Source organism: Periophthalmus magnuspinnatus, chromosome 3, assembly GCF_009829125.3.
Source record: "Periophthalmus magnuspinnatus isolate fPerMag1 chromosome 3, fPerMag1.2.pri, whole genome shotgun sequence".
In the NCBI taxonomy this organism is placed as follows: domain Eukaryota; kingdom Metazoa; phylum Chordata; class Actinopteri; order Gobiiformes; family Gobiidae; genus Periophthalmus; species Periophthalmus magnuspinnatus.
Window position 1 is genome coordinate 27839405 of NC_047128.1, and position 25707 is coordinate 27865111.

Below are 25707 nucleotides of genomic sequence, written 5' to 3' on the forward strand. Positions count from 1 at the left end.
CCAAATACAGCCTAAATCATATCACTTATGAACGTGTCTTTGAAGGCATCTGTATCGCATTTGGTGTTTGATTCACCAATCCACCCAAAACATACATGCATTTTTGTATTAGGCAAATATTAAACTCTAGATCAGATACTGTACCCAATACTCACCAATAACAGTAACATACTGTCCAAATGTATTAATAGTGCCCGTAGGTCTGTCCCTGGTATTTTCATTCTGCAGTGGCAGAAATGTTTTACACAAAGATAATCGAAATAACCCATAAAAGCATGTGCCTAGACATTTTCCAATTTTAAGTTCAAAAGTTTATTGCAACAATTTTATGCCTTTGCTGTGAACACGACTAAGACTACTTCAACAACGTAGCAACTAATTTCACACTAATTCCCAGCTGCACCATCAGGTTAATAGAGCTGCTCTTACTTTTAAAATGATGAATCTTAGGTATGTTTTCTTGCCTATACACTTTTGTAGTAACTTCTAGACTGAGCAAAAATAGTAGGTGCATTTTCATCTAACTATCCTTGGACTTCATTCCAAACCTTTGGCAGTCCGTAATATCACAGTATCATATACCATACAATATCTCCGGAGGACATGTTTAAAGATTCATGCACTGTGCAAAGTAATCACATCTTGATAGGGCTGTGAATGTAAACACCATATCTCTGGCTGAAAAGGTAGTTTGAAAAGAAGAAGACATGGATATATAGAGTCTAAAAGAGAGGGACTGAATATGCCACTGTGTGAATGTGGTGAATGCTGACTCCTACAATCTTTTGTTAAAGCTCATAGCAAAACTGAGTGTGAGAGTTGGGTTGTTGATGTGGTTTGCAAATATATGTTTTTAGGAATCTTAGTATGATAAATCTAGGAAATATCCACCTAATACGTTCTTTAAATTAATTTGGGTGAATTGTATTCCAGTAACTTTGGGCTTAAAACAAATGCAGCCTGTGCTAGAGATTTATTTATTTATTTTCTAAAATGTATTACAATCACAACTGAACCTGAGTAACCAGTGCCTTAATCTACATTTAGAGGACACATACAAGTTTTTTTCTCAGTATATGAAAAGGACATGCCCCTTGTGAAAACTCAGAACCTCTAGAATTCACTCGGAGGATGTACTTGCACTCATTAATGATTGGATGCAGGTGCTGGGGTTTAAGTAGTGGAGTTTTAGATGAGAGAGAGCTCTTTTAGGTTTTAACCAACCTCCTTTCAGCATTGAAACTGGCAACCCAAATGAGAGATTCATGTAAGGCTCATTCTGCTTTCTGATTGGATAATAATTAAAAAAAAAAAAAAAAAAAAAAAAGCAAATTTTAACATGAACAAATGCAACTTCATGACCCACATTTTTGTAATTAAGAATAAATCTGCATTAGAATTGTTGATTTGAACGTGTTAATCTTGTATCTGGAGATAAACTGTTGATAATGTTTAATTCCAAACGCACGCCCTTAGACAGTTTAAAAGCCGTGCACTTCCTGTTTACTTTTATGCACCGGGAGTATGGAAGTACAATAAAATATAAGAGGTAAACCCGAGATGGTGTTGTTTTGTTTTCAATGGCCTGTGCTCATTGGCACCTAGGCCCAAAAATTATTTTCTCTTTTGAATTACTTCCTTCATATGGGCTAGCGCCTCCCACCATGTGACATCAGAAAAGTGTACTGCAAAAATACAGAAAAAACCCTACAAAATGTAATCTTTGTGAAACCTGGGGATGCCCTGTCAGCCAAACAGGGGCAGTTTGAATTCCTAAAAAATGCAATGTGCTCTATGGGAAAAACCTTTCTGTGCTCAAGCTCCTGAGAGCTGCAGTACCTACGGAGTGGCCACTAGTACATCTCGCCCTTGGACAGATGGGGAATGTTTTATCCAGTTCTATTATAGATCCATGACTGGGAGCTGATGGGACACCACGGAAGTGCTACAGTCTACTTAATCAGCCTTAAATACAAACTAAACTTCTCTTAAAGTTGCTTTACAGAATTGAATGCTCACTAAAGACTCTCAAAGTGACAGCCAAAGTGGTGCTTCTTTGTTTATTAAACTGAACTTTACTTGTACAAACTACTTGCTGATAGCCGCCGTTGGTGTACCTGCGCTGCATTCACTGACACTGTGTAAATGCAGACTTTACAATGATGGCTGCTGCTTAAAGTGTGTGCGTGTTCATCTGCCATGTTCAAATTAATGTACTTTCAATCGCCCGAGTATATGTTTGGAATCATTTTAACTGCATCCTAGTTTCTAAACATAAATCTGAGAGTTTCTGTCTAAGATTAGATGGTTAGTTGATTAAATGGCTAAATAAATGCCACACTTAAATTAGGCCTCTTAAAGGGTGTTTGTAATTAAAATAATTTCATTAGTAGCCGCTCAATATTGGCATTAGTATATAATTGCTAAATTCTGTTTTAGAAATATATGTATGTGTGTGTGTGTGTGTGGGGGGGGTGTGTGTGTGTGTGTGGGGGGGGGGGTGTATATATATATATATATATATATATATATATATATATATATATATATATATATATATATATATATATATATATATATATATATATATGCAGTGTTAAAAGGTTCAAATCTAGTTAAAAAATAGCTCATGATTTCATAATGTATTTTGTTGCACTGATTTTCTATTTGGCTATAAAATGTATATTATAGAACCTGTGCTATGTCCACTTGGTCTTTTTATGTAACTTAACTGAACTGCTGCAGTACTTAGTTCTTATATTAGTAAACTGTGTATAATAAATAAATTGCTTAAGGTGTTTCTCTTTTTAGCCTGTAAAGATTTTTCACCGACTCAACACTACCTTGCTCTGCTTGATAATAAACAGCTAAAAGGACTTCAACTGCATTATTATTTTGAGTGTAATCCAGTTTGTGTTCTGATAGTGAGCCCATCCCCTTCAAGTGAGGGGAACTGCACAGCCAAAAAACAGATAGACGTGGCACACAGAGACAGGTTAAGTTTATGAAATTTTTAAAGGCATTCAAGACTGTATATAATCCTTATTTAGTCAAAGGAAAAGATCAATATGTACAAACAATCATTCATATACCACTTGTATTGATGATGTTTAGGAGCTTTATATTTGACATGACATTATTTGTCTATATTTGATTCAAAAGTACTATTTTGTTTATTCTCTACTTACCGGCATAGTCTGTCCCCCATGTAAGCTGTTGATGGCTGCCTGGGCTTCTGCGTGGCTGGAAAACTTGACAAAGGCACAGCCTGCACAGACAAACAAAACAGACAGAAACACATAATGAGTGAGATAGCCTTGCATATGGAAACACCACCATTGTTTCTGCTTTCTAAATAGATTCTGCCATTAATTTGTTGGTGCCGAAAAGCGAATAAATTAGATTATCAATTGTCGTTGGGGACAACAGCTCTGCCGAACATCCTGTCCGCTTCCTTTTTCTTATTCCACTTTGGTGAATAGAGGCAAGGCGTTTACTAGCCTGACTTGCTTGTGATTATTAATCTGTTTAATATTTACACATTGTGATTTGTGTGCAGTCACTCAGAAAAGAGATTATGATGACAAGGCATAGTATTATAATCTGTCCATCTAACCGGATCTCTGCTTGTGTGTAATTTCAGACTGGAGGGAGAGGCTTTTTGCTCAAGGGGTATTCAAATGATCTCAAATCAGTTGTGTGTAGTTTATGCACGCTGGGAAGTCAACATAAAAGTTGGCCCAGAGACAAAAGAGCAGCCAGTGGCGACAGCATTCTGGAGCACTATTGTATTAACATTTCAAACAGCAAATATATTAAAAAAAACTGATTTACCAGCATAATAACACGAGCTACACACCCTAATGTTGAGTTAGGGTGTGTCAAAGGACAAGTCAGGGAACCTATAAACTACATTTAAACAACATAAAGAAAAAGCCCCAGGACTGACATACCGTCTCAGTAAAATCTGGTAAATTTCCAAAAGCTATTAAATTAAAGAGAGGCGATTTCTCTAAGTTTTATGATGGTACTAGAGTGGAAGAGCTATTCTGTTATGTCCAATTCTCATCCATGCCTTCAGGTAGTCGATGTGTTTAAATCAAAAGATATTCCTAATTAACAAACTTGCGCACTAATTCCGTCACCTTTTCATTAATCAAGACAGGGCGGTCTCTGAACCTTCTCCAAAGTTCAGTCCCAGGTTTTCATCCTCTGACAAGTTTTTCCAAAGTTGCACATTTTTGTTACTTTGATACATTTCTGTGCTCTCTAAAGAAATGTGATGATTCATTTATATGAACTATGATAGGTGGACAAGAAAGTCCCTTACAAGCCCTGCTAATAATCCACCAAGTGTCATCTTTGCTTCCACAGAACATAAATTAACATTTCTTTGACAAATCCAGAGGTCTTAAACTGAAGGGTATAGCTTCATGTGACAAGTCGCCTGAGGACAATCTAGGCCTAAAAACACGCTCTCCCTATGATTGGAAGGATAACAATCGCTCAGAAATGAGACACTAGAAAAGGCCAAGTCTTTTGTTCAGGTCCCCAAAGTGGTATAGATCTACAGAAGCAAAGTGATAAAATGCTTTGACACGGTGTTCTGTTGCTCTTTGACTTAACCATGGTCACAAAAGGTCCTCTGAAAAACTGGTGCCCTCTGACTGAGAATGTGAGTGTGGGAGAACAAACATATTTAACCTTTGTAGTTTAATGTAATTGGAGGCACTTTCATTGTGCGAAACCCTTTTGGTTTCTAGTGAGAGTTAAGTGGCGTTCACCAAAACGACTATCAGATACTGTGCCAGGATCCCGCTGACCCCAATCCTCCCAAAAAAAGCTTGGCACGCACCAACAGTGTCAAAGTCACAGCAAACATACAAGGCCCTCAGATATATTTTCCAAAATAAAAGTGTAAAAACTGTGATAAAGCCAATTGTGTGACACTAAAAGGACACAGGGAAGTGAGAGTGCAACATCTCCAAAGAATCCAGCTGAGTGCTACAGCCTCATAAATTATAGTGCACATTTAGGTTTTTGAATTTGATGGCTCCGAATGAGAGAAGGAGGGAAAGAAAGGGAGAAATTGTATTGCTTTCAAGCAAAGGGGATCTGCTGTGCCTTTTGAATTCCTGGGGTATAATATGTATGCATGAATTCCATCCCGCTGGATGGGTGACATTTATAACACAACTTAATTATAGACCTAAAAGCCATCTCTCTATTATTCCTGACAATTCCAAGCTCTATTCAACTCTGGCAGCAAGTGTTGCACTTTGAAAGTACTTTGAGGAGCAGCGTAAAGCAATGGATGTTAAACTTCTCTGCCTTTTGACTGGTGGAGAGGGCCACTGAAAAGCCTCGGAGTAGCATACATTTACATCAACAGGGGACAAAGCCTCTATCATGGAACAGATAGCACTGTCATTTCAAGGTCTGTCTCATTCAAATTACACAAACCCCATCCCAAGTGTGGGAGCTGGCAAAATAATTTGCCATAACATCTTGTAATGATTGCATGGGACTGCTGAAAAGTAGGTAAAATTAAATACCAGATGAGCACTGTACCATTTAAGTCTCGAACTTAGAATACTCTGGAGGTTTAAACAATAAAAGTTTGGGCAAGGAGTGATGATCATATTGATTTAAACACAAATAGTTATAACACACAGGAGACAGTAGAAAGACAACAGTTGATGAGTGTGAAGGAAGGCGCAGGTGACACCGAGCCACAGTCTGAATGAGGGAGAAAACTAGCTCCTGCAGCAAGCCCTTTTCATTTTATGGGCTGTCAATCAACTCTGAACATCTGGGGTACTTGGAGAGAGAGGATTCATGGTACAGAGACAGGCAAAATGGAAAAAGGGACAAAGAATAGCAGAAAATTCATGGCAAGATGTACAACGCTTAATTATGAATAAGATTATAGATTGTATGTGACTTGGGAAATATACAAGACATTAAAAATATGACTATTAATTATGTGAATGATTTTATTTATGTTTTTACATGGACCATATTGTCAAAAATAATTGCATTAATTTTGTCCTTAAAACACTGGGATACAACTCTCTCCCCTGACAACTTCAACTCAATTTGTGCAGGGTTTTCTATGTGGTCCGACAGAAAAGGTTGCTACATCAAATATTTAGAAGTTAGTGCGGCCTTCTATATCCCCGTTAATGGAAAACTTTTACCAATCCTGTGTTCAAATACTGCTGTTCACATAGGCTGGATCTCACTTGCTACAGCTAAAATGGTACAATCTCTAGAAATACTCTATGCATTTTATATCAACTGTAATTCAGAATGGGCAGGGAGAGGTCTTTCTAGGAGAACAAAAGCACATTTCAATATTTTGATGGTATGTGTGTTTTAGTCAGACCTAGTGTTGTGACAATGCAAAAATGTCAGGCTTGATTTTGAGGAAGGAAGGAAAAGGCTTGTTACTTCTTTAATAATAATAATAATAATGCATTGGATTTATGTAGTGTCTTTCATGACATCCAAAGTGCTCTACAAGGCATTATTCATTCACTCCATACTTGCTGATGGTAAGCTAATATTACAGTCAAAGGTGTCCTGAGACAGACCGATGGACGGAAGGCTGCCAATCTGCGCTATCGGCTCCTCTGAACACCACCTGCACTCCAGCATACACCATAAGTCCCCACTGTACTACCTTGGCATTCGTAGCGGTCTCCCATTCAAGTATTAACCAGGCCCAGCCCTGCTTAGCCTCTGAGATCAGGCAAAATCAGGTTTTAATAAGTCGTGATGGCCACTTCAATGTCACCATTTGGTCTTCCTAGTTCTGATATCGGTCAATCTACAATTATTCAGAAAAGGTCAAATAAGTAGATGGGCATCAGTACGTTTGACAATCCTAGTCAGAAATATAGAAATATAGAATTTTCATCTTATTTACATCAATATTAACTCAGAACGGTTGCACTTGGACTTCGCTTTTACATTTTCTTACATGCACTACAGTAATTATTTGGATTTTTCCTTTTTGGTCACCATTATTTTCACCTAACTCGAGCACCATTTTGGGCACTCCACCCACCTCCGATCATTTCCATGCTTTGTTAAATTGGGCATCTCCTTAGCTCCGAATACATGTTGATGTAAAATCTGACAAGGGTTGTAAATAGAAATAATACGCTTTCGACATGACAGCAAATGCCTCTAAATGTGGTGAAATGTGCGGCACCAAAGTGAGTGACAGAAACATAACCCGCAGCCTGGCAGCTTTATTTACAGTAGGACATTATCGTCCAATGGTGTCTCCAGGGAGGGATGATGGGAATGTGGGAAACAAACATGATTACACTCCTCCACTTTGCTGATAACAGGAAGAGTGTGAGGAGGAGGGAGGGGGAGGGGGATGAGGGGGGATGAGGGAAGACAAGGTGTTTGTGATGTATTTGTTGAGTACGAGCCCAGGGTGGAGAGTGGAGCTGCAGTAATGAAGAGACAACAGAAGAGGATGGTGATGAAAAATGAGACGGAAGAAGCAGAGTGAGAAGAAGAAAGAGAAGGAGAAATGCAAAAATGAGTGAGCGCTGGAAGTCTGCAAGGTGTGGCAGGTTCAAATTCATAAATGAAACTATAAAATCCAAACTTAATATAAGACTGAATTTAACCACGCATTTAAACCATCTATTTCAAATGTGGTTTGTGAAAAGTTGTATAATTAATGTAGTAATTATTGAACAAACCAAATGAAAAGGTCAGAACCCAATGGCAAAAAAATTGCCTTTTTATGCATTTTATATCAGCTTTGCCTCCGCCCGTGCAGGGGAAGGTCTAAGAGAACAAGAGCACATTTCAGTTCACACTGTTTGTAATATTAAAAAGCCCCTAGTAAAATTCTGAATCTAAGTTTAACTATGTATTTTAACCATCTGTTTCAAATGTGATCTGGGAAGCTGTATAATCAATGCAGTAATTATAAAACATAATAAAAAAAAAAGTTTGACATAATCTAACCCATGCAAGTGAATGAATGTTGTGAATTTGATGCATTTATTTATTTTGAAAGTGGGATTTTATGGTGCTTATTGTAACTTTAGTGCTATGAGTTATTATTAGTTATAGTTTTTATAATTATCGGTAGTACAATGCTATCATTCATTTATGTTTCACATCTAAATAGCCTCGTAGATGGTCCCATGCCTCAAACAATCTGCAGTAACTTTGTCTGACATTGGTGTCCTGAAACCTGAAAAGCAGAGGTGAGCGAAGAAGAGAAGAAGAAAGTGGACAGACAGGGGTCAGACAGAGGACAGACTGGACACTACTCTGTGATGGAGGTGTATTAGGGGACAGAAAGGACACTAGTCTGTGATGGCTGGGTATTTATCACATTGTGGGGAGGAAAATCTGTGTAGACACTCACACCATGGGGACCGGCCTCGTTTATGGGGACAAAAACAAGTCCTCATCATGTAAATGCATTGTTATAATATGAACGGCATGGATTGAGGTTCAGATATGGGTTAAAAAAGGTTAAGATTAGGCTAAACTTTAGGTTAAGATTAAGTAACTAGTAACTATGGTTAACTATGGTTCGGATCAGTCTCCAGAAAATTAATGCATGTCAATGTGATGTTCTCAAAAAGTATGGAAACCCAGCATGTATGGAGGTGTACTGAGGAACAGACTGGACACTACTCTGATGGAGGTATGTGTATTAGGAGACAAACTGGACACTGCTCTGTGATGGCCAGGTATTTGTCATTGTGGAGGCTAAAATCTGTATACAAATTCACATCATTAGTACGTTAGTATATCAACAACATGGTTTAAAGTTAAGATTTGGGTTAAAATTGGTTAAAGTTGCGGTTTAGGTTAAGGTTAGGCTGTAGCAATGGTGGGGCATGATATCAATACAATATAAATATGATATCATTGCAATTTCAATATGTTTTATGCCTCAGAAGAACACAAATGGTATGTATGGTAATGATCAATAAACATAATTTTTGATTAAACAATCTCTTCCCTTTTGAAATACAGCAGACGTTTTTGGGGCTGTTTTCTTATGTATCGATGAACATATCAGTGACATTATATTGAGTATTGATGCGGCCCTAATGGTGGTGTATTGGGGACAGGACACTACTCTGTGATGGAGGTGTGTGGTGGGCGGCTCTGACCCTTACTGGCCCCATCAGGCCCTCGCAGCACGGTGCACTCCTCGATCTGGCCAAAGGTCTCGAAAAGGCGACGCACGTCATCCTCACTCTGCTGTTTGCCCAGCATTCCCACAAAGAGCTTCCTGTCTTCTAGATGAGAGAGAGAGAGAGAGAGAAAGGGTGTAAGGAAAGAAGACAACACACTCTATAGTTGTGCTGAGCTGAGGAGCTAGAGTGCATCTGAAGCCCCACTTTTATCAGCAGTCGGCTGTGTTAGCGCTACTGCCGCTGTTGTTGTTGTTATTGATCTTACAGTGGTGCGGTGTGCCACCCCCACCCCAGTCCTGGTGTAAAGGCAGATATATTTGTGTTTCCGGTGAGCTATTCAAGTCAGCCAGCGAGATGTTTGATAGTGGTGATGCTGTGTGCGCTGTGGGTTTTAGGTTTGAGCTATAGAATAAGAGGATGTTTTGCTCAGGTAGGCGTAGTTCAGATCTGCGAGATGCTTTATTCTGTTTAAAGAGAATAAATACATAGGATGTTACGCTGCGTCTTGTCTTTATCAAAGGTTGACATGTAAACTTGGTGTCACAGGTGTTGGGCACTGACATGGAGGATTGAACTCTTGCTTTGTAATGCACAGAATGTACCTGTTCTTGCTTGCAATAGTAGTGAATGCGGAAGTATTCAGAAAAACAAGAGATTATGTTACAAATATGAACGAATTAAGAATCTACAACCGATGACTACCCTTCAGTGAGTCCTATTACAAACGACACCTTGTTATGGACCCTGGCTATATACTACATGTTTCTTCCTGGTAGTTAAAATTTCCAGGGTTCTCTGTTGAATTATCCCAGTATCCCAGAATATGACCGAGCGTTTGTGTATTTGAACAACTTGAACATTATGCATTTCCCTGTTTCGCCCCGTTGTGGAGTGAAATGGTGACGAGCAAGAAGCCATCGCCAGAACTGATGGAAAGTGGCAGGAAGAGGAAGAGAAGTTTATTGGAAATGACATTGTTGATCTTCAGTGTGAGTCATTTGACTGGTGGCGAACGGGTATGGGAGGGGGTGAGCATGTGGGAGGGGGGAGGGGGCATCACCTGGTCTTCGACAGATGTGACGCCTCCTGTACCTGCCAGGCCCCATTAGACGCAGCTGCTCTAAAAATATAGCACCCAGGTTTACTTTTGGCGACGGGGAAATCAGAACCTGTTCCATTTCTGTAAAGTTCATATGAATCACATTCGGGCTGCTCGCTTGACCACACAAATGAGTGTTTGAATAATGAATGAGACTGCTCTGACCTGGGCCATCTCTGCTGCTACTGCTGCTGCTGCCGGAGATGTCCGTGTTTGATTGTGTGTACTGACGCCTTACACAGCAGGGGTGTACAGGCTGAACATCACAGTCTTTTTTCCCTGCTCATTACTGCATTTATCTTTGGGTCTTAGATATATGGTAGTAGACTATTTGACTCATGACCAATGCTTCTTTGATACTGATGTTTTTGTCATAAAAGATTGGCGCTTTATTAAGCTTATTTCTAAAACTAATTTGAATTACAAAAATGACAAATGACTCTTGAGCTATACTTTGTTTTCAAAAGAAAAAAAAATATTAACTTCATTGTGTATAATTAAGACATTCATCTTAATTAGAGTAGATTTTGACTAGATTACAGTAGACATTGACTTGCCTTAAAATATCGTTTACCAACCCGGTTTTCAGAGTGATGAAAATCTAGCATCATTGCCATAGTAAAAGCATAGCAATTAACATATAAAAAATATAAATGATCTATATATATATATATATATATATATATATATATATATATATATATATATATATATATATATATATATATATATATATATATATATATATATATATATATATATATATATATATATATATATATATATACTTTTTTTTTTTCAAACAAGCCCACAAGTGCATAGTTTCGGATGGTAGGGAAGAAAAGGATTTTTTGAGAATTTTTGAGTATTAAAGATGCCAGAGGACTGACCCCACAATCTTCTTTCTTAGAGAATGTGCTGCTCATTACTCTGCTGGTGTGAACACAGAGCATTCACCTTTTAACCAGAGTCTTTCTAGCCTTGCACTTTACTCTTCAGCCCCACACAGCTTTATAAAAAGCTCCAAAGTCAGCCGTGAACAGGTGTGCGTCCGAAATGAGCCTAACCCCTCCCTGCGATAGCAAAGGTGAAACATGGGGATCACAGCAGCCCGCTCCTGTCTACGCCTCCATCCCATTTCCAGGGAGGTGTCAGTGTTAGCGCCTTAAATGGCCATAAGTGCACTTTTACAGGCCTCCTGCAGTGTGCTAATGTTTCGGGACAAAAAGTCTCATCTCGGCCCGGCCCGGAGAGATCTAATGGCGGCTTTACAAGGCTAATTAACAAGCCATGAGTGAGGTAATGAACTTTCCAAATGTGCTGGCAAACGCAAAAATAAATGACACCCCAGTGTAGACATTAAAGGCAGTGTGAGTGTACTTCACAGGCCTCCTTTGGGAGAGCCACTGCCAGAAAATGAATTCGGAGCTGCTATCTTTTCATTGCCGGACCTGAGAGTGTCTCGGTTGGCTCGCTGCATGCCCTGGCCTGAGTATAGATTGCTATTAATTAGTCCACTTTACACCTGTCTCCCAAGCAGCTCTTATTGGATTCTGCAAGTTCCTGCACATCTCCTATGGCCACTTGCGAGGTTTAAATTGACATTTTATGAATATTAATAAATATCTCGTAATGCGTGCTCTGCTCTCACACTGGCCCATATGTCCAAAAGGATATCAGGTAAATGTTAAAGGTTTCTCTTTTCAAGTAGAGCGCTGTACAGTGTAAGGTGAGTTAAAATACTCCATAGACAGATCTGCTTTTGGGCCTCAGGATTACATCTAAACATTCATATTTTGATAGATTTAATGCAGGTAGGAACAGTGTAAAAACTCTCACCGCACACATGTACTTTTTTGTATTTATCTTGTACGTCCAATACAATACTTGTAATAGGTTTTATCATGTGATGGATGGCTTTCTATTTTATGGTAATTTATATAAGCAAATTATACTTACCTAAAACATAAATTCAACATTTCTTACAATAATTTAGCGATTAGCACGATGGATATTCATTTGAAATTCGTTGAGGCCACCACAAATGATCTGCCTCCAGGCACACATAATAATTTACTTACTTTAATTTTTAAAATTTACATATTGCTTTTACTGCGACTGCCCTTAAATTTACATGTGCTGAAATGGTACAAGAAGTACAACAGCTTGTGACCCCTCAAGGCAGAAATCTAACAGTTTAACAAATAATTATATATATAAATATGTGAAGTAAAAAGGCCTTTTCAGTTTTTCATTTGCGATGTCACCATTTTGCCGGTCCCATATGGAGGTGCACCTGTAGATCTACAGATATAGATGTGTCCACAAAAGATGTCATGTTGACAGCTCTGTTTCATGAATGCAAATAAAAAAAAAAAACTGAGATCAAAAAAGTTATCAAAACACTACTGACATCTGACAATTGCTTGTCTCAGGAAGCCCTTTCATTTCAGCACCCGGTATATTAAAAATTAATGGATTTTGCACAGACGCCATATGCTGTCAAGATTGATGCTTCTCTCAGTGGAATAAAGTGGTACTTGTGTTATAGGCAGCAGTGTATGCATATAGAGTGTACTTTTCCCTCCATACATCTCTCCAATGTCTCCATATTGCACCCTTTACTGTCATTCTTCACACTATCTTCAGGCTATGATCCGTTTACTATGAAGTCTACGTTTCAAAAAGTTTTAGTCTTCCAATACTATTAATATTCTCTATAAAAGAACTTTTGTTGTCTTGTGCGGTAAATATTCTCCCTTTTTCACAGATTCTATCACTTTTTCCCGCTGGCAGTAGTTAAGGAAGCTTGGTGGTAGTAAATGTTCAGAAAGCACGGACAGCTGCATTCAACGATAAAAGATGCCTCCTAGGCCACTGGGTGCATTTCAAACACACAGTAATGTTGCAGGCAGCATAACAACAGCCAGAGTTGTGAAGAGTTCTTATAGACTCATTAGAAAACAGTGGTGCTTCCTGGCCCATGCGCCTGGGGGGGCTTGCCACCAGACACACACACGCATGTAGGCGGGCTAGCTTCAGTCTTTGTTTTTCCCACTGGCAAAGTCTGGGTTACAATGTGAATATAGGCATTGATGCTTATATATATATAGACAGCTAACAACAAAAGCTTTACTACTATATGCGTTTGAACGAGAACATAACATGAGAATTTTCACATAGTATTTATCAAATAGTAGTTGGCTGATTATAACATGATATAGCTTTTGTTTTCCTTGCACAAAATAAAGGGTTTCATGGCCAATATCATGCAGGGTGGAATGTTTTCTTAAAATTGCACAATGTAACTTTACTAATGTTACTGTTACTTTCATGGAGATGGTATTAATTTGCATATAATGTTCTATAATACAGCAGTAAACCTATTTTATCTTAACGTACCTTGCATTTATTTAATTGCAAGTGTCTGCATTGCTAAAAAAAATAAAAAAAAAATAAAAAACATGCATTCTTTCAGTGAGCCAGGTTGACTCCTCCCATAGATCTGACCTAATAGCCAATAGTAGCATCATTTGTTTGTCCCCATGGAGATGGATAAGTCTAAAGAAGACCTATTGTGCTTATGTCTGCTATATAGTTATGATTTATGACACCCGTGGATCATTATGTTATAATTTGCATATATTAAATCACAATATTCATCTAAGACAACTCAATAAAAGAAAAAAAAAGAGAAAAAAATGGCGGCGTCCCATGGGAGCTGACGTTGCTATAAAAGTCATCACAACAAAGCTTTGTGAAGTTGTCGGCATCTCCGTTGGATAGTCGCACATCACGCTAGCAAATGCATGGCAGATTTTTTTTTTTTCATTTGTACGAAAATGACTATGCAACACTGCTGTATAACAAATTAAGAAAATAAAATTGGAGAACAAAGTACATAGAGAGCAGTGGACGTATGTCAGTGGCGGTGGAAACAGGGGTTGACTGGCAATACGGTGTCTTGAAAATGTATGATTAAAGATGCTCAAACATGCACGAATCACTCCAAATACAACTTTCAAACGGTGAAAGGAAACAACTACAACATGGTTAAAAGCTCTAAAAAGTCAATTTTGCATTATAGGTCAGCTTTAATGCCGTACAGAAGAACAATCCGGGCAAAGCAATTATAACTCAGAGTAATAATTAGAGTCCTTTTAATTTAGATGACCCCCACATTATATAAATATTTAAAAAAAAAAATATGTAAAGAATCTGTTTTGTGAATCCAGATTTGTTAACGTGCCAGCTATAATTTAAAACTGTTGAAACTTATTAACCTAAGTTAGTAAAGGCCTTTGGCAATGGTTTTGACAGCTTTAATCAACTTAACTTTTGAGCTCCAGGGAATAACACTTTACCTCTAGGACACACTCACTATGATGGATAGCCTGTCCTTTAAACAGTGTTAATGAAACCATGTCTTTCTTTAGACAACTAATCACCAAAAGTCAATTAAATAGCACCATTAATAAAATCTAAATAATTAAAATAGTAATTATTAAATATTGTTGAAGTATAAAGCATAGAAAAGCAGTGATGAATAGATAAGATAATGCTCCAAACTGCCCCCAAACTGACGCACACAATGTATAGAAAGCTTATTCCTATCCTTCATCTCATTCTGGCCTCTCTAACATGAAACGTCCCTCTGACTTTTTATTCCTAATCTCATCCATATCAGTGACAACCAAAGAGAAACTCAAGTCCAAAATGTTAAGCTCTGCTACACATGGCAGTGTTGAAGTGACAGAGATTTTTCCAAGGATTTTTGCACTATGAGATTCAACTACCACGTAACAGTATTCCAGCATATGTGACTTTAGTTGGTCTAGTTTCTCGGATGGAAAATAATAATATCATTGGGGCTATTTATTCTATTAATTTCCACTGTTCGTTCTGTTAATTATAACAATTCCCATAACACATACAAGTCTTAAGTTCAGCAGGAGAAGTTGGAAAAGTAACAGGGGTAACAAGCAGCAAGAGAGAAATTAGCTCAGACCGACAGCTTACTTCCAAATTACAATTAGAAGTTGGGAACAATTGGAAAGAAACTGTAAAAAATATATAAATAAAATGTTACAAATGATGTTTTGAATCACTTGTACTCTGCTTTTTGCACAACAAAGAGCTCCCAAATGAAAAACTAAAATGAGTTATATTTTATGTCTTTCTGGGAGTGTGGTAAAGTTTTCAACCCACTTATACAAATTATCAAACAACAAAAACTGCCTGACGGAATGTAAAATTGTAAATATGTATTTTTCAACATGTATTATCCGTCTTTAACGCGTTTCTTAGCACACATGCGATGGTTCATGAGACTTTTTCCGAATTGGCATGATTGTGTCCAGAGGCGCAGTGGGATCTTTTGGAGTGATTTGCATGTAAAGTGGTGTGTGCTCCTTTGTGGGCGTGTGGGGCCGTAGCAGACAGCCCCTCCTCTGTGTCCTGGCAGCCGGCAGCCTTCACTCTCCACTACCTGCTGCGCTGGGGCATTACTGCTCAGTGTGCAACATCTTAAGGTCCTGTCAATCTCTGCACTGTCCGACTGGGGTCAACCTTCTGAAGAGCAGCAGGCTGGCAAGGACAAACATGGCCCCTCCACAATAGCTGCTTTTGGCTAGACATGCTCAGGCGAGAGACCGTATAAGACAGACACTCTGGTGATTGTTGAGGCACTGAAGGGGACTGTAGTGCTCCTGTAAGTATAGACCACAACAACATTGTGGAAGTAATAAACAAGGAAGCTAAAGCGAGGAGACGTGTTGTTGGCGTTTGAATGGCACATACTGGAAAAAAACTAAGTGTTGATGGAGGTTGCAGGACATTTGAAGAGAGTCTCGAAACCTTCTTATCACAGTTAATAAAAGCAGAGGGTGTTGTTGGCTGACCCATCATCTCGCTTCTCATCAGTGTGGTCTCCAGTCTCACAGCACTCGCCACAAGAGAGGGACCTGGCTCTAAGATTGTGTTTAGATAATGGCCATCTCCAATCATAGATAATCTGGCCCCATCTTTTCTTCACAGACACAGCGGCAGACAAGGTCAGAGGGAAAAAGATTGGTGGCGAGGCAAGGAGGAGATAGGGCCGGGGCGGCTGGGAGATGATTTACTGCAGAGATTCACTCAGCTGCCTCCATCACCCTCCGTTAACTTTCTCATCCTGTCGCCGCATCTTCACTCACTCTTTTTGTCTCCCATCTCTCACCCGCTCCATATTCCTCCACGGGTTACACTCAAGCAGAGCAGAGCCTCTATCTTCCCCCTCACCTCTTTTCTCCCATTGTATTTCTGCGGCCAAGACAGTTCACGGATGAAAGCAAATGCTACTACTGTTTCTAGAGCAATTTATTTGGATTTAAAGCACTTTTACACTACAACATTTGGCTTATAATATATGTGGGCAACTTTTTGAATTAATTTTCTTTAAGTTTTGGGAAAATGTAGACCAAATTGGCAGTTACGCTAAATTAATTGAAGTTGAATCTACAGGCTGGTAGTGTTTGCTTATAGCAGAATATCATGTATAAAGATAATCAGCGATTGCTACGCATTTAAGAAGCTTTGACTGCATCTTTGCACGTATAAAAAGCTCAAAATAAACAATAGGATTTTAAATACCAAACAAATTTAGATTTTTTAATAAAAGGCTCATCTACCCACTCAACAGACACCTCATGCTCTGTTCTATTTTTTAGAATAATCCAAAGAGAAATGAATGTAGACATGAGTCAGTGCAGCCGACAGCAGGAGAGTAAGGACTCTGCTCCAGCGTGGCTCTGAGCAGCAGGCCTCTGCGGCGCCAGACGTCCTAGACATTTTTTTTCAGCGGTGGTTTTCTTCCTGACATTCTCCATCCCCAGAGAGAGGACGTCTCTCAGGGACACACTGAACAAAAGAGGGTCTACTGGAGTCTCCAAATGGAGTAATGGGCCCTAATGCCTGTGCAGACACATAATCGAGACCTCTGCACAACTCCCCATGACAGATAATTGCCCATGTCTTGGTGGTGATAAATGTGACTCCATTCTAAAGGTGCAAATGTCCCAGTGCAGGCCTGGCTTTGACAGTGTAGTGGGCCCCATAGGGATTGGTGTACCTGGCTGCTCCTCTGCCCTGGAGATGAATCCCTTGTTACTTTCCTCCCCCAGCTGTGCTGTCTATTTTCCTTTAACCACAGGCCTTCACAGTAAATCTCATTTCATTGTCAGTCGCGGTTGTGGTTTACTTCCTTGGCCTGTCTCCTGACTTCCTGTTGCCATTAACGCTCAATATCTCTGTTGGGGCCTGTCTGCTTGGTCTTATTTCATTCTGGGTTGTGTCCTGTTCTGTCCTCTGAAGAGAAAGTTCAGCTGAAGCGCTCACAGGGCTGAGCTGGCCTTAGAGCCTGTATTTTATTCACACTGCCGGTTCATGTCGCTCCTCTTTCAGCGAAAAGGGATAGTAATTGATATTGGGACCCATCCATCCTTCCCTCTTAAGCCCAGAGATCCAATTTATCTTGGTGAGAATGCCCATTGGCTTTTGCCCAGGCTCTGTCAGTCAGACTTTGCTTGTTTTTAGATGGCTGTTAATTAAAGGGCCTGACCAAAATGAGATCTCCATGTGGTGTGTGTGTGGTAACAGCGTTGGACCATCTGACTCACGGCTGACCATATACAGTAAATCAGCCCAGTGGCTCATTGCGATGTGACCCGGGCTGTTTAAATCAGCACTCTTAAACGCATGCACAAGCCAGACACAGAGCGGGCCAATTAGAGCCACAGCCAACCATGTAAATCTTTAACTGGTCTAATCTGCATTAACCTCAGTGATGGTACTCACAAATGGGTTCAGAATGATCTAGTCAATCAATGTGTCAGCCAGACTCTATCTAGAAAAGTGAATACTCCACAATGCAATTTGGCATCCTTTAGTGAGGGAGCTGATGGGAAATGCGGCCAACCTGATACAGCTGGTTTTGCGGAAGTTTGACTTTGAGTATGAAACTTTAGGGGAAAACTCTGAGGCCCTCACAAAAAGACCACGAGAATGGCCTAAATTACATCAAGTTTTAACGAAAAGATAGTTTTTTTTGTATTTTATTTTTTTTTATGAAGACTGAAAATGGCATCATCTAAACATCTCAAGTAGACAGGATGTAACCAAGTTTTTGTAACATAAATCAATATTGGGCAAATTTATATATAAAAAAAAAACAATAAATAAATTAAAATGAACTTGTATGTGAAGTAATGACAAAGACTAGCACTATACTATCCATGTCTTATTCCAAATGCCCATCTGTCTGAGGGGAAACGTCTCTATTCTGGATGTAAATATGACTTTGTGGGATAGTGGTCATCTCTTTGGCCTCTAATATGTCTCTGCCTTTGAACTGCTCCCAGTGACTGTGAACCTGAGACAGGCCTGGCGCTGGCACAGATGGGAAGTCAATAGAAGCAAGTGACCTATATTACGAGGTACTCCACTAACTCTCTGTGTGTCGCCAGTGAGAGCAGAATATTAAGGATAGTACATGTGTGTGTGTTGTGTTCGATTCAGGGTTGTGTGTTTGTGTTTTGGTGTGTGGTCTAAGAGGGGTGTTCGATGGAGACTAGGAGAAGGTTAATTACCTCCTCGTCCTTCGCTGTCGGCTGGCTTCACCTGGATGGGACGGTTCATCTGGATAGAGCAGAGGAGAGGAAAGGAGAAACAGAAAGGGAAATCCCAGGTTAGTAGAAGTATCCTCAATGGCATGTCTTTCACAATAAAAACATATTCTTTGAAATGAAATGGGGCAATGACCGAATTACAGCCAGACAGTGTTAAACCAAGGTCTATATAATAACCGCAGAACTAAATAATAAACCAAAAAGATAGATTAGGTCTGCAGTAGTTCAGTTTCAATACTAAGGAAAAGACCCAATATTCAATACCAATGATGATACCACAAAGATAATATACTTTTACAGACTATAATTACTATAGATACAGAATAACAGTAGCTTAATTAACAGTACCATGTGGTTTTATGACTAATTTGGATATAGATCATTGTAAAACTATTTAGAAAAACTCACTTTTATATTGTATTTTCAATATTAATACTTGTTGAAATGAGTATCTAGTTCTTTTGATTAGTATCTGGAACAACCCTAGCAGTAGACCAAGATTACAACTACATCCCAACTTAATAATGCTAAAGAAAATTAACCCAAGACTAAACCAGGACAAAACACGATTTCAACACCAAACTCTATATAGTTTTAAATCAGGAATAGACCAGAACAAAAAACAAAGTTGAAGAAAAAGAGATTTAAGTCACAAAGAAATCTCTAAACTAAAATAAACTGGTAATTGAACTGCATAAAGTGAGATACAAAACTTCTGAAGAAAGTTGCACTACCAGCCATACCCACACAACAGTTTAAAATATCAAGGTATTGAACAAGGAACTGTGGAATTAGGTCAGTTTTCTGGATTTTTCTTTGAGCTTAACACAAAAATCAAAGAGTGACTACGCTGTAAAAGAGATAAATCTGTGTGCAAAGTGTTTAATTAATCCCTGGCTTTGCCTCTGGAGATGGCTGTATTCCCCACACAGTTCAGCAGAATTAGCACTTTTCAATGACAGAGCTGCGCTGGGTGTCAGATGGCAATTGGAGATTAATGCCATTACATCAGCCACTCCCAACCCCACGGGGACAAGTCCTCTCTACCTCCTCCCTCTACTCTCCTGGTCCTTCGCTGACTTCCAGACGCCCAGTCACCAGCTCATCCTGACCCAATGCAATCTTTCTTCCTCCTTGTCCAAATCTTGTGCTTTTCATTCCACTCCGACTGCGCCCCTGGTCTGGCCCGCCAAGCCGCTCCTCGCCCCCATCACCGCCTTTAAAAGCTATTGAGGGCCACCAAACACAGCAACCATAAAACATCATGTGAAAGGTTAACAGTAGGGAATCAATAAACATCCTTTGAAGATCCATTTGAGAGTGAGGTGAAAGCAAAATGTTGCCAATGTTACATAAAAAAGAGCTTTATAACTGGCTGCCATGAATGAAAAAATATATATTCCCCTGCTATTTGTGGTTTATTTTTTTCTTATTCCTAGATTTTGAATATGAATAGATGAAAAGACACTCGATTGTATACGCACTAAAAGAATTAAATCTCCTTTTCCCTCGGTGACAAGGGTGGGTGGTTAAGCAGCACCTTTTAAGACCCTTTTATTAGCATAACCCACACTGCTTTTCTAAAGTTATTTTTACATGTTGTTTTATATTTACTTTATCCAAGGCCTGTATCTCTAAGTAGGCCACGAGGACAGGTCCAAATGGAGTGCCAAGGTGCTGCCCACTCAGATCACTATACTAGGGCAGCGCAGTGGGTGTTGGGCCCGCAGGCAACGCAGCATTTGACAGCACTTGACATGAAGCGAGACCGTGGCCAAATATAGACCTGTGAGTGGTGGACATGTATAGACAATTACATACATAGTGACGCCCGGGGGACATAATGTACTCGCCTTGCAATAAGCTGTGACACCAGAACAAAGCTTAAGTGACATGACAGACGCAGCGTACAGGCAAAAGCACAATCGGAGATGAGATAGGCAGCCACTATACTGTCCACTGTTTGGACTGTAACTTATGGCAAACAGCACTGAGCTAGTCCTGTTTCTGTGCGCCCGTCTGTATAGGAGACTTTATTAGGTTTACAAGTCTGAAGTTGAATTTGCTGAGAGATGGATAGTTGAATAAAGCTTTATAACCTCCATGTGGACTTAAAACAGTACAAATAATGACGTTGCTCACAGGCATTCGCTCATACTCATACTCATATAGTGGAGGTGTAAACACAGGTGTGTCTTGCCCAGTGACACATCAGTAGTACAAGTGGGGAACAAACACACTGTGGGCGGGCACCTAAGCTTCTTAATGTAAAGGCTATAGGTTTGTGTCTTAGGTTTACAGCAGTTATCCTGAGCATCTGACTGAGTTCTCCAGACTTAGGTCTTGTACAGAGGTGTAAGTTTAATGTGTTAAATGGTGCAGGTGCATGCTGCCTGTGGCCACGTTTAGGGCAGAAGTTGTCACACATAAGAGGTTTACATTAACCTGAAGTCCTAAAATCCCAGAGCAGTGATCAGCCAGCTTTTAGATTTTAAACGGATACAATTGGTCAGGAGGCTTCATTAGTCGCCTCTGAGCCGCACCAGCAACTAGAGTCATTAGCCAAGCCAAAAGTACATTTGAGGTTGCCAGGCAACAACGGGGAGGTGGCCGCCAGGCAAGGCAAGCTGGCCAGTCTGTGGGCCGTTAGCCAACCAATTGGCACTCCTTTCTTTTTTCTTTTTACTTTGCTCAGTCCAAGGAGGTCATGGGGAGCGGGAGGGAACAGCTCTCTGAACTCCCACCTCCAGCATGTCCCACTTTCATGTCCCTTTTTAGACACTGTGACAATGAGTTTTCAGAGAACTCCGCTGCAACTCCATCCCCTTGCCAAATGACCAAGTTCAGTTTCATGCTGCGGTACAGAGTTCTGCATAGACTTCAAGCATGAATCTGGCAATAGTTAAGACGTCTGTTTTCTAAGTCACATTATATTATACCCAACATACATTTCTCTCTGCAACCAGTGACAGAGTTCCCAGGATTTCAAGCTCCCTGCATAGAAGCCTGCAGTGCATTGTACTTTTATCTCCTCTCCCCGCTCATCCTGTCACAGACATACACACTCATATACAGCGGCACAAAAGTCTGGGGGCTCAATAGCAGCAGGTGGCTTAGGTGACATTTTAATCCCTTATTACTGAGTGCAGGATTAGCCAACAGATCAAGGCAGAGTTAATTATATGAATTCATCAGAGGCTGGGCGAAGAGGCAGCCTGCTATCCCCTAGGGCCAAGACCCACCTCCAGCCCCACCACCAACACAGGCACATACACACACACAAGTGACATTCAGCCTGCCACACCAGCTACTGATTATTAGCAACACCAGCGCGCACATCTAAGATAGTATACAGTACAGTGGCTCCTCTGGAGACGCTCTAAGACAAATGACATGTTCTACCTTCCCATTGGCAAACACAGAATAAAGTGTGAGGAGATGTGGCTGTGGCTGCAGAGGCTGAGAGCAGTTCAGCACCCCCGTCTAGCTTTATCTTTGTCTCTCTCTGCCCCTTTGGCCTCCAAAACCAATATGCTTCCCACCACAGCCCCTTAATGGGTTGATCAATGCTGACAAATAGGCAGCTCATGCTGTCTTGCCTGGGAACTCACAGCTCTGTGCCTGTGTGCTGCTGCACTTAGAGTGGCCATCTCTCTTTCAACATCCCCTCTTTTCCACATTTCTCTTTTTTCACACACTTTTTTTCACCTCTCCATATTTTCTGCTCCTTCATGCTCTATTTCTTTTATGTCTATACATTTTTCCTGCTAATTTCCAGGGGCAAATCTATATTTCTCATTCAGCTACAATGAATAAAAGTCACAGAGGGAGTGGAGAGCCACCCGTGCAGAAGAAAGGCACTTACTTACACTCTGCAGTAAAAGACTAAGTTAAAATTTGAGCCAGTGGACAGGCCAATCTCTGACCATATGCATATAGCACTACTTTTAGACATTTTACATTGTTTTTGTTATTCTCCACTTGGTGGTTAAGAAGCCACAGGTGCCCTGAGACTGACTGAAAACACCAAAGCAACCACCTGTGCCACTGTCACCTGATTTTAAACAAAAGAAGCCGCATTTAAAAGGCATTCAAGACCAGGTACAGGTACAGCATTCTGACACAATATTTTAAAGTATTTTGGAATAGGACCTTAAACCCTGGACCTATGGCTTTTTTTTTTGACCACCATTTCATATTTAAATTGCTCCTTTAGACGATACACATATCTCATCTTTATTTGACCATTTATGTACACTATGCTAATAGGCTTCTCATTGTCTGTTTAAGCACCAGTGAATTCACTGAAGCTGTTGATGCCATTAACAACCTTTTTAATACAATAAAGATGAGTGGCTGGTGTTGCTTTTAAGAACGTGAAAAGCAAATGGGCACATAAATATTTTATCAATGTTTGTTTACACATAAAGGTTTACAGCCCAGACAAAGAAAAGAACTTTATTTAACTTTGTTTATCATCATATTAGTCTAATTGTTTGCTATCACCTTCCAGATAAGTGTGTATCATTACTTCATTAATTCCCTTATTTCCTCTGAGTAAAAGGAACAGGGCCAACACACGAGGAAAGAATGTCTCCGCAAACTGATGTGTAAGTTCCAGAGGCGGCCAGAGACGGCAGCATGTCGCAGACACAGTTTAGAGCCTTGGTGCACGCTCTGTCTCCCACAAAAGCAGAGAAGAAGAAGCTAGTGTCTGTGGCGGCGAGGAAGAGGGAGAAGGGGGCGCTGACAGCTCAGCAGAGGGTGGCTGCTGCTGCTGAAATCTGACCTATTTTTAGCTCCGTGTCTGCGCTTCTTTTTAAAGATAGGTACTGGGGTCGCTTTGGGAAAAGGAGGGGGAGCATCTGTTCTAAAACACTGCTCCTATTGAGCCCAGCCACTATTCCCCAGCGTGACGAGCCACGTCAGAAGGGAGCGTCTCACTGTTTGTGTTTTGTCTCTGTAATCTCTGTCCCGTTCTCCATAATTACCTGGAAATTGATTCCCCCCAGAGCAGGGTTTTGGCTTTTAATTTATCTCTATGAATCCGGTATTGGCTCTTCAGTCCTAGGAGAGACCCAGCTGCACATCCTGAACCAATCTATATCACCCTCCCTCCTGGCCCGGACTCGCCAAATCCAGTCTCCAGACCCAGCCAGCTTTCATAGACAGACATTTCTCTTTGCCTATTTTTATTTCTACCTGCTGTCTGGTGAGCGGGCCACCTCTCGAGGAGCGCCCCAGCTACAAACGGACAGGAAATGGATGAGAGATCGAACCATCATGCTATGCTGTGCTCCATAAAGCCCCTGTTCTAACACTGACTGCAGATGGATTGCTGTGTAGATCGGTGCGACCAATGGCTAGTGCACTATATTACATTTATTGGACCTCCTCCCCATCTCCTCCTCCTCTTCACGCAGACGCCAGTAAAAAATAGACAGGGGGAGTCGTGGCGGAGGAAGGTAGGGTGACAATTGGACACACTGAGACAAGACTAACAAATTAGTCAAAGTGACAGGGAGTTTTATGAGGTCTGTGCTTGTGAGGCGCCTAGCCCTCCACCCCGCACTGTGTCCTGGGGCATCAGAGGTACAGCCAAAAGTGTGGGCGCATAGAAGAGGGTTTAGAAGCCAAAACAGAAAGGGAGCATAATATATCAACAGTAACAAAAAAAAAAGGAAAATGTTTTTTTTGTTGATGGAGTTTTGGAACAGCAAAACTGGTGGTAATAATGTAATTTAATAGATTTCAAATAGAGCAGAGGCACAGGACTGGTCTGATTATGCCCAAGATAAGTAAAAATAAAGGAAGAAAATATTAATTCAGTAATCTTTTTCAAAAATTAGGGCATGAGTTCAGTTATGATCTCTAACAATTTGCACAAACAGGCTGCACTGTCGGTGACAAATGTTCAAAAAGACCCAAATTCACATCAGGGGATTTATAAGTCTACTAACTCAATGATTCTTACAATACGACTCAAGCTTGACATGCATGCTGTTGGGTTGGCACCGAATACAGTTTTCAAAGTAACAGGAGTTGTCATAGTAAAATGAAGAAAATGAAAATATGAAATCGGTAGCTAATAATATAATACTTATATCATGTTTTGTCCAATCTATTGACAGTGTTGGAAATAACTATTTGAAAATGTATTTAGTTATGGAATAGATAATATGGGCATTCAAATGTATTCTGTAGCATGTTCAGTGTTAGCATTGTAATACGTTGTACATACTTCAAAATACTTTCACGTTAAGTATCTTTGTTTGTTGCACCATTTGAATTTATTTACCACTAATTGAAGAAGGGAAAAATCTAACATGAACACACCACAATAGGGATGTTTTTTCGTAATAATTTTGAGCAGATTTAGTGAAAATACTACACTTGTCGTCCTTTGATTGTAGTAAGTGTTAGTATAAGTGTGAGTGAGTACCACCAAATGAAAAAAGTAACTATTCAGAACAGTTACTCAAATTTACATTCTGAATATATATTTATTGTATTTAACACTTTCTATAAAAAACAAAAGTGAAGTCAGTACAGGAGTGCAAAATTCAAACATTTAGTATGAAATGCACAGAAATGATGTGTGCATACAAACAAAAGAGCTGGCGCCTCCCGAGAGCATCCATCAAACACAAGGCCACAGTACAAATGTTTCTGAGCCCAGCCGGGGGAAAGTGCCGCTAAAGTGGCTCACGGCATAAAGAGGAGTGGGAGAATAATAATAAGTGGAAGGTAA

The 25707-nt window shown here is 40.0% G+C and overlaps 1 protein-coding gene across 2 annotated transcripts in view; it reads right to left on the bottom strand.

The window, feature by feature from the left end:
- The window catches only part of celf6 (CUGBP Elav-like family member 6), a 138537-nt gene that overhangs the window by 22703 nt on the left and 90127 nt on the right, over nt 1-25707 (bottom strand). For both annotated transcript variants that reach the window (XM_033988915.2, XM_033988912.2), the window contains exons 3-5: nt 18918-18966; nt 9168-9296; nt 3189-3268 (exon numbers count right to left, since the gene is read on the bottom strand). In XM_033988915.2, coding sequence (XP_033844806.1) covers nt 3189-3268; nt 9168-9296; nt 18918-18966 — 258 coding nt within the window. The remainder of the gene's footprint in view (nt 1-3188; nt 3269-9167; nt 9297-18917; nt 18967-25707) is intronic.